At 33.2% G+C, this 10,133-nt stretch overlaps 1 protein-coding gene across 3 annotated transcripts in view; it reads right to left on the reverse strand.

Moving 5' to 3' along the window:
* The window catches only part of snx17 (sorting nexin 17), a 75,549-nt gene extending 66,024 nt beyond the window's left edge, over positions 1 to 9,525 (reverse strand). For 2 of the 3 annotated variants that reach the window (XM_009294624.4, XM_073933030.1), the window contains exon 1: positions 8,756 to 9,525. In XM_009294624.4, the coding sequence (XP_009292899.1) occupies positions 8,756 to 8,815 (60 nt within the window). In that variant the 5' untranslated portion in view covers positions 8,816 to 9,525. 3 annotated transcript variants of the gene reach the window in all.
* Positions 9,526 to 10,133: the final 608 nt, after the last annotated feature.

The following is a 10,133-nucleotide window of genomic DNA, read 5'->3' on the forward strand; positions in this document are numbered from 1 at the left end:
ACGTTTTAATCGAGTCGTTTGTGTTTTATTTTGTGTGTTGTTTTTACCACGGTTTGTGTTTTTCTGTCATTTTGAAATGACACTAGCCTATATTTTCACTTTGTCACAGTTATTAAATCAGTGTGTCAGTGGCACAGTACAGGCTATGTGTGTGTGTCAAACATTTTGGTGAATTACATTTGTTTGGGCTGGTTATATATTTGATATAAAGAGAAAATGTTGACTTTAGCGATGACAAGGCTTCATTTAAACTGCAGAAGATGACGTCTGACAACGAGGGGAAAATGCCTCACAGCAGCTGTTTTCCATCCTATTAGATCGCATTTCTTTAAATGATCAGTCCAGGAGGTGGTGCTGATGGACAACAGTATTAGTTCAAAGAGGATAAAAGCAGGTAAAATAGATTAAAACTATCGTTTCAAAGCTGTCCAAATGTGACTGTTTACACGCATCAGCTGCCGACCGGAAGTTCTTCGCATTTTCCTTGCGCATACACGCAAAGCATAATGGATAATTTTGCGTTCCAAGAAGAAGGTCTATATAAACACGGGAGGCTGGTAGTGGGACCTCGCTGCAAGGGTTATGGTGGGTGGGAGTAGCGAGGCCCACTCATCGTCTATTTTAAACTATAGTTTCAAACTTTAGTTTACTATAGTTTGAAATAGAAACCATGGTAACTGTTATGATTTAACTTTATGCAAAGAGCTTAGAATGTTGATCACATTGGTGTTATTGTACGCATCAAATGATTAAAATTGTATTATTTTTTTCTTTCCTTAATCAGTGATTCCTTCGCGTACCACTAGAAGTAAGCCTGTGTACAAACATACCACATACCAAAACATAAAGAAAAAATATACCTTTACTTCAGAATGGAAGAACACAATTATGAAGGGTGGCATTTAAAAAACAAACAAACACTGAGCTGAAGAGAATACAGCATATTTTGGGGGCATTTTTGTGGGTCATTTGGCCTTTACAATACGCAATCAAACCATGTTGCATACTGCGAACCCAAAACATTTGACATCGCTTGGTTTGTTACAAAAGGTTGTTCTGTGTCATTTGCCATCTTACTGCACCAAACTGGTTTCAACCAACATCAATGTATTAACATGCATTTCCTATTTTAAAAAAACTAACACAAATGTAGTGCACACAATGACCCAACTACTGCCTATTTAAATGACTCATTAATGATATCAAAGCAAGAGTGACTTTACTAACAGACGTAGGATGGAACTGCCATGTCCTTACACGTCTCTAAATAAAAAAAGGAAGAATGAATAAGCAAGTCTGTAGGAAGTTCAAACCCTTCCTTGAAGGTTTTTGCCCTCGTTTGGGCAGGAAGTCTGACATTTAAATCGCAGCCCCCTTATTTCTGTAGCTCCTCTGCATATTCTGTGATATATACACCTCCAAAGTATACTACACAACTCTCTGCTGAATACTGTACAGGAAGACAAACTTTAAAATGTCTAAAGAAAAATATCTCCATTCTTGAGGGATACAGGGAGAAACAAAGCATTCATTCAATGGTTTTAAAAGAGCCTGAGAACATTTGGCAATGTAAACGAAGCAGAAATAATATAAAATGCAAATATTAGATAAAACAAAGTGCCCCTTTATGCTTTTTCAAATATAATACCTTTCACCTGGTTAGTAATGTAGTTGTTTGTGAATGTAAAAGACTGAAAGATTTAAAATTCCTTCCTAAAAAACAACTTATTCTGAACTTCCTAAAGCAATATGTCAGTAATTTGTAACAAATCTGCACAAATCTAGACTATGGTCTGCATTGGCTGCCTGAAAGCAGCCCTTACTTTGACCCTCAAAGACTTTAGCTGTGTGTGAGGCCTGGAAGAGTTTAGTTTGAGCTGTCAATATGTTGAAAAAATGTTGTTTTCTTTCCTCTATATTCAAAGATGAGGATTAGTGTAGGGCTGTGCATTTTGGAGAAAATATCTCATTTAGATTTCTTTAACAGAAATTGCTATTTCAATTGGATTTGCGATTTAATTTTGTTAAGACATTAACTAACTCCAACATTTACTCAAATTTGTTTATAAATATTCAGAAAATAAACGCTCACTTTTGGTAGTGAGTTATGGCGTTAGTTACCTCCTGGTGCCTTTGTGATGTTTTATCATTTAGTCAGGGTTCATTCACATTTTTACTACTAAAATTCCAGGGCTTTTCCATGACTTTTCCAAAACTTTCAGGTACATATTTATGACCTATTGTTTCATGTAATGTCTACGTACACTACATGAAAAAAAAACGATTACAGCATATCAAAAAATGTGACAATCTGTGTTTTTTATCTGCTTTATTTTATTTACATTTTTATTTAAAATAGTTTTTAGAAAGTATCTTGCTCTCTGTACGAAAATATTTTAGGAATGTTAGCTTGTGTTTTCATAACACTTAAGAATAGTACAAATTAGCTTTTTTTTTTTTTTACTCCAAACAGAGAAGATCGCATGAAGAGATGAACTGCACAATTGTATTTAAAATTACCCAATATTATTACCTCAAACATATTCAAGTACATAGATACTTCATTCATTCATTCATTCATTCATTCATTTTCTTTTCGGCTTGGTCCCTTTATTAATCTGGGATCGCCACAGCGGAATGAACCACCAACTTATCCAGCATATGTTTTTCGCAGCGGATACTCTTCCAGCTGCAACCCATCTCTGGGAAACATCCATACACAATCCATATACACTACGGACAATTTAGCCTACCCAATTAACCTATAGCACATATCTTTGGACTGTGGGGGAAACGTGATTGATTTCCAAAAATCTCATTCATTTTATTAAACTATTACAATTACCATGTTTTATCCATAACCTACAGAAGAAAAAATAGAAGCTAATAGTTACAATAAAATAAACAACATGCAAATTAAAAAACCATCAGCCTTTTGATTTATTGTGACCCCTGAGGGGATTACGTTATATAAAAGACAAAGCACTTTGATTTTATGGCACCAGGTTACACTTTTTGACACCTTTACGGCACTCACATACATTCAAAATAAATAGAGGCCACAACTGGACATGGAGGATGGTCTCCAAGCGGCGTTCTTCAAAATAAAATGATGAACTGATTTTGAAATGTTGCATTAGCCACTAATGGTAAAAAGAAATGCAATTAATCATTGTGGCAAAATGTATCCTCAAGTCATTGTATAAGGAATCAGAATGTTCAGGAGATTTGCATAAAGATGAAAAACATGCCTATGGCTACATCTCATGATTTCACTCATATTCCAGTTAGTCATGCAAATTCACCACATTGACAGACAGAAAGCTGCTTAGGCCTCATTTACACCCGGTATTAACATATGATGTTTGTTGATCCAATTACAAATGTTCCATGCTGAATAAAAGGTGTAAATGTACGAAAATATTTTAAGCTTGTGTAAACTTTCGACCACATGCTAAGATAAAAATCCTTAAAATTATTAAAAATCTCATTTAATAAGATAAAATGCTGGATTTCACACAATTCGTTCATGTTGTCCCAACACAAATTGATTGTTAACTGAAGTGCTTTTGCAAATTTAAGTTGATTGAACATAACAATTAAGTTGTTTCAATAAAATCATAATAGTTCGAATGATAATAAATCTTAATAGTTTTTTTAGTGTGTGTGGACTGCTTTTTAGACAAAAATAAATAAAAAACATAAATAAAATTAAAGGAATAAATACTTAAATAAATTGCATGAATAGGCTAATAATTGTATAAACTATTATAAAAGTTTATAATTTTAAATAATAAAGTTATGCATCATGACAACATTAGCTATGTTTCCATCCAAAAATGCAAAATAACTATGCGCAAAACCGGATTATCACTTTAAAAAAAAAACTTGCGAATAAAGCAGCACTTCCTTCCAACGAGTCAAAGCGAAAAAAATAGTAATTTCATTCATTTTCTTGTCGGCTTAGTCCCTTTATTAATCCGGGGTTGCCACAGCGGAATGAACCGCCAACTTATCCAGCAAGTTTTTACGCAGCGGATGGCCTTCCAGCCGCAACCCATCTCTGGAAACGAAAAAAAAAAAAGTCACTTCCTAATTATCTGGTGCCAAATAAATATCAACAGTAAAAATGGAATTTGCTGCAGTAGGAGAAGCTTTTTACTGAAATATGTTCGACAAAAGTGTTTCAATCATAATTTATGCGCATCTTTTCTTATCAAATAAAAAGTTGATCCTACTCAGTTATGTGCATAAATTTTATATGCGAATTTTAAAAATGTATGCGCATCTTGGCATTTTTTTTATGTGCATATCCAAAACCCACATAAAAATAGGTGGATGGAAACATAGCTAAATGCCATACAGTTAGCTGAAAAGAAATCAAATTATATAACTTGTCAGTTATTGTAACTTAATAATGAATAAAAAATTTAAAGTGTAGAAATTGAGTTTGAAATTATTTTTTGTAAACAAATAAAAGCTATATATTATAGCATACAACTAACATTAAAACAACACTTGTTTGAATATCTAAGAAACAGAAATGTGTAAAGCAAGAAAGTAATTTTCTATCCATCAAAGAAATCTTCTGAGTGAGTGTGATTCATACATCTGGCCAGTACAGCTCTCAGTGGCCTTGAAGGACTTATCTATTGAGATCGTCATTGATGGTTCTCTCTGAATCAGACACAGAAGGACACAAACAACTTTCGCTTGTCAATCTGTTACGAATGACTCACGATTTCTTCACAGCAGTGCATTAAAAACCTTTCTGGGTTTATTGGAGGTGTTTCGAGAGAGAACAGTGGAGCTCATAAAAAAAAAAAAAAAAACCTAATCCAAATCATTTGGTGTCTGAGAAGAGTCGACATCACGAGCTGCACATCTGCACTACATCTGCAAACACCTACGAGTACAGAATCTGCCAGATCAGACTGCACTGCGTGTACTTAAACAGAATATGCTTTATTATCAATCCCCCAGTGCAATACAGATGTGACCTCAAGAGCTGAAGATGTCTGTTATTGCACAGGCAAATGAAGTTTTAGAGCTATAAGCATGGCGGCATGCATGACATCCAATTTTCTTGCTGTTATAATTGCTGAAACAGTTATCACTATGCACAATATTGAAAATATCTGATAATGCGATATTTTATTTTTCTGATAAATATTACGATACAAATATAGTTTCAGAACATCCTTTGAATAGCTCGATTTCACAATTTTCTGGGGAGTCTAACGGTATTAAGGTACGAAAGTTTAAAGATCACAATGCAAAAATGCTTTCATTACTTTGTTTTTCATTGTTTCTAGTCCAAAAAAAAATCTTAGAGCAAGTAAAAATATTGTTTAGTTTTTATCGTCAGAAGGAATAAATGAAAATTAAGAGTTTTTTTTGCTTGTTTTAAGGAAATCATCTCCCAGTGGGGTAAGTTAAATAACCTTGTTTTTGCTTTGAAATGTACACTGTATAACCAAATAAGTTAAGCTAACTCAAATATTTGAGGAAATTGATTGCAACAAACCATTTAGCTTCAAAAACTAATCCTAATGAGTACAGTGAACTTAATTCATTTGAGTAAAAAGCAATCTGAGCACAGGAAGAGAACTCAAACCAACTAAGTACTGTAAAACCCAATAAGTTGAGGCAACTCAAACCCTTTAAGCAAACCGATTGCAACAAACCATTTGAGTTAACTAATTTATGAGTAGTGTGAACTTACTTAATTTGAGCTGATGTAATGAGGTATTTAATCAACTCTTTACAGTTCAAAACTCTTTTCAAATGAGTAGAAATAACTTTCAGTCAATTTTGAGTTCACTACACTCATTATATTTGATAAAGTTGACTGTTGAATTTTACATTGTAGATATTTGGACTAGAAGACTAAAATTAGAAGAAATGTTTTTTGGCAAAAATCCTATAAATTCCATATAAATACAGTGATTAACTACAATTCTGTAGCTCCTGCTCAACTATAATTCAGACTGGACATTGTTCATATTTGTGATGTGACTATTGCAGATGTGCACATTGCGATTTCAACGCTGAATTGTTATATTATACAGCCCTAATGCACAATAGCTGCAAAACAATGATTACTTTTGGTATTGCTTCTGGTGGGTGTTCAGAGTAAACAAATGTTTCAAATGAATTAAAATTCAAAATGTCTGGCTTCACACTAAAGTCTATTAGTACACAATAATTAATATGATGTACCGTTATTCAATTTCCATTTACGCTGAAAGACACAGCAATCTTGCACTGCATATGGCTGAAATAGAGAGACATGCCAGAGGAACCGAGACATTGTGGATCCAATTCACAAAATAACAAGGCTAGAAGACGCTGGGTGAAGCGTGTTTCTGAACAACCATTCAAACAGAAACACTGAAACTGACAAAGCTTCCTAATCTGATTCCACTTTCAATGCAATAATCCCTGCGGTATTTGAGCCCTTATTGTTATTCATTAAGTCCTGTGGAGTGACAGACAAGGTGTAATATTAAGTTGACAACTTATGAACGCTGCATGAGCTATAGTAGGCCTAAATATATATTAAAACTGCAAATCACATCACATACATATTGCTTTTTTTAGTACTATCCATATCATTACATCAAACAAATGGGTTTTGCTCAAATTATGTTAACTTGTTCCCAAGTTGCATTTTTTCATTCTATTGTTGTTGTTTTTTTGGACACCATTTTTTAAATGGACTTTAGTAATCAAAGCATATGCAGTTAATTTAATCACAAAACAATTTAATTCAAACCCATCTATAGTTAACAAAAAACTAAATACAATTGACTTTTTTTCTTAAATTCTATTTGATTTTCTTGAGGTGTGCATGCTGTACAAGCAGTGCTATATTTGAGTCACAAAAAATATTATTTTGACAGACAACTCTGGATGAATTTATCTTATAGGGAGTTGACAGCTAAAACAATGCACAAGCATTTCATTTCACATGGTTAACGAAACAAACAGAGCCATTCATTAAATGTTCTCCAAATCTGTGACATTAAATGGTATACCCTGTCAAACAAAATTCTGTCAGTTTATACTCAATCTAAAGATACTGCCGGATTTGTTCTCTGATTTATATATTTGCACCTTCATCAGGATAACCTTATTCTGACAGTATGATAGCGTAAGATAAAAGTGACTTACTGAATCATCAACTCACTCAGCAAGCCTTCTTTTCTTTCATTAAGATTAGATTTCAAAGTTAATTGGCCAGTGTGTGAATGGAAGAGGGTGTTTCCCAGCACTGAGGGTAGTACTGCCAGAGTACTCAACATATGCCAGAGTAATTGCAGATTTATTCCACGGTAGTGACCCCTGATAAAGCAGGTACAAAGCCAAAGGAAACGTAAGTGAGATTTGCTACTAAGGAATTCTCCAACGAGTATTTACCAATCATAATCAATTCCTTAAATAGCAACAAAGCAGATCTAAAAAACGTTGAGTTATTTATTTAACCCAATGGTTGAGTTAAACATATTTGGTGCTTTGTTTTGTTATTTTTAACCTTTATTAGTTTATTTATTAATAACTCAACCAGTCGATATTTGGTGGTTTGTTTGGTTATTTTTAACCTTTATTTGGTTATTTATTTTATAACTCAACTAGTTGGGTTAAAAGTTTGAGTTTCGACAGTTAACTGATTTAACTGACACAAAACAGCTGTAATTAATTTATTAAATCTTTAACGCATTATATATATATATATATATATATATATATATATATATATATATATATATATATATATATATATATATATATATATATTTTTTTTTTTTTTTTTTTTTTTTTTTTTACGTCTTCGTGTCAGGTTTTTATCTATTTTACCATCCAGGACAATCTTTTAGAAGCGTTTACATGTGGTTAAAATGTATTGTACATTATGGACAATGAGTGAAAGTGTTGCAGCAGCTGGACAGTCTCTACAGCACACAGAGCTCCATATTCTGCTCCATCAACAGAGGATTTTCTGCTTGCAATTTATAAAAGTCTACTTTGTTCTGTTTCTTCATTGTTTGTGATTCTTAATTTATTTTAACAAAAGTGTCTGGAAATAAAATACAATGAAAATAAGCATTTTCGATATTTTTTATTAATAATATTAATATATTATATAATATGTAATATTCATATTTTTTATTAACTGTATGTTTTTTTTTTATTTACACAGCCATAATTTTTAAATTAATAGTCGTACTAGTAGCAATAGTAATACCAGAATGGAAAAAAATACATTTAATCAAAGTAACCCAATGCATTGGGTTGAAATGACCCATAGTTGGGAAGATGCTTTAATAACCTATAGTTGGGTTATATGTTGGGGTATTTTTAACCGAACTATTTTAACAGAGTAATATTTTTCTATATTTACTCAACTGTAAGTTACTAGATAACTGATGATATAGATGTATGGCTAAACAAAGCAAGATTCAAACCCAACCGAAGAGCCTCACGTTACATAAACTAGCAATTGACAACAATTTGTCAATCACACTTGGAACAGTCTGATGTACAATCATAATTTGCGTGAGTAAACAGTGAGAACATTTGCATTTAAGTGAACTATCCCTTTAAGTCTATCTGTCAATCTCTAGGTTCTTGTTATATGAAGATCAGTGAACGAGTTCAAGTCAGCAGGTTTGTTCACTTTAAAAGACACGTTCAACGCCTGTATCTCATTCTCCAAATGTAAAGACGCTAATTTGACCTACAGAAAACTTACCACATACGAAGATCCGTTTTCATCGGAGCGGACCTCCGTCTCAGGAATGGAGAAATGCATTTTCTCCAGTGAAGCTGAACGTCTTTGACCAAGTTCACAATGCTGACAAAAGCGAGAATGTTCGCGGAAAGCCCTTGCTGTTGCGTTGCTGTCATGCAGAGAGCAAAACTGAATGACGGCGAGCCTCACTCGCTCTGAATCCCAGTGTCGTCCAATCCAGTCCAGTTCAATCCGCAGTTGTATCACGACAGAAAAGTTATTTTTCTACAAAGTGGACTATTTATAAAACTTTCCAAATGCTCAAGGCTGAACTTTTCCAGAAACTAAACATCTAAGCAGCAGCCATGTTGCAGCTAGAGGTAATTCCACGTTCATTGTAGGCAACCCATGTCCAAATCTGTCCCCTCACTTCCTCGTACACTGTAAATCAATGTGGAAATCGAGTCTGTAAACTCACGCAAGGCCCGCGGTCTAATTAACTTTCAGATTTACTCCACGTAAAGGTGCTCCGCGCTTCTCCACAGCCCCCGTTTCTACCTACGTTGGTACATACGAGCGAGTATGGAGAGGAAACAAATGAAGAAACTGTTTGTCGCAGCCTGCATTTCGAGATGGCGATGCAGTGTTCGTTCTTGTTAGGACGTTAGGAAGAGCACACATCAGTTTACATTGTAGAGATACCTTCCAGAGCCGCGTATGATTAAGCCGCTGTGCTGTAATGTATTCAATATGTATCTGCGCTCTGCCGAAGCATTGCAACAGTCTGGATCAAACCATTCTCCTGCCGCGGGGGGAGTTATTGCGTAAAAACGTTCAGTTGAGATGCATTGGCATGAGCGGTGCAAGAGTTTGTAGTAAACCACCTCTTTGTAATTGACTAATATTTCATGTAATTTATCATTTTTATATTTACACTTTATAGTTCTCTTATAGACAACCATATATGCACATCTTTTTAAGGACCCCCTTAAAATACTATATAGTTTACAGTGTACATTGTTATCATTTTCTAAGATTCAATATATTTAAACAGATCTAAAATATTCTTTAGGAAATAAATAGTCTGGATTATATTATCTCGTTTCCTTTTTTCCATCAGTATGGTAACTTATTTTATTTATTCATTAATTTATTTATTTTAATATTTTTAATTCCATTTTTTTCATTTAAAATTTTGTTATATATATATATATATATATATATATATATATATATATATATATATATATATAATTTTTTGTATTTTAATCTAATTTGTTTTTATCTTTTAATCAAGCAATGTTTTAATCAAGTGCTCTATTTGTATTAAATAATACTGTATTAATTATTTAATTATTTAACTGTTGCATTTATTTTTTTGTTTTTAATACAAATGTGG

This window comes from Danio rerio, chromosome 20 (genome assembly GCF_049306965.1).
Source record: "Danio rerio strain Tuebingen ecotype United States chromosome 20, GRCz12tu, whole genome shotgun sequence".
NCBI classification, from domain to species: Eukaryota; Metazoa; Chordata; class Actinopteri; order Cypriniformes; family Danionidae; genus Danio; species Danio rerio.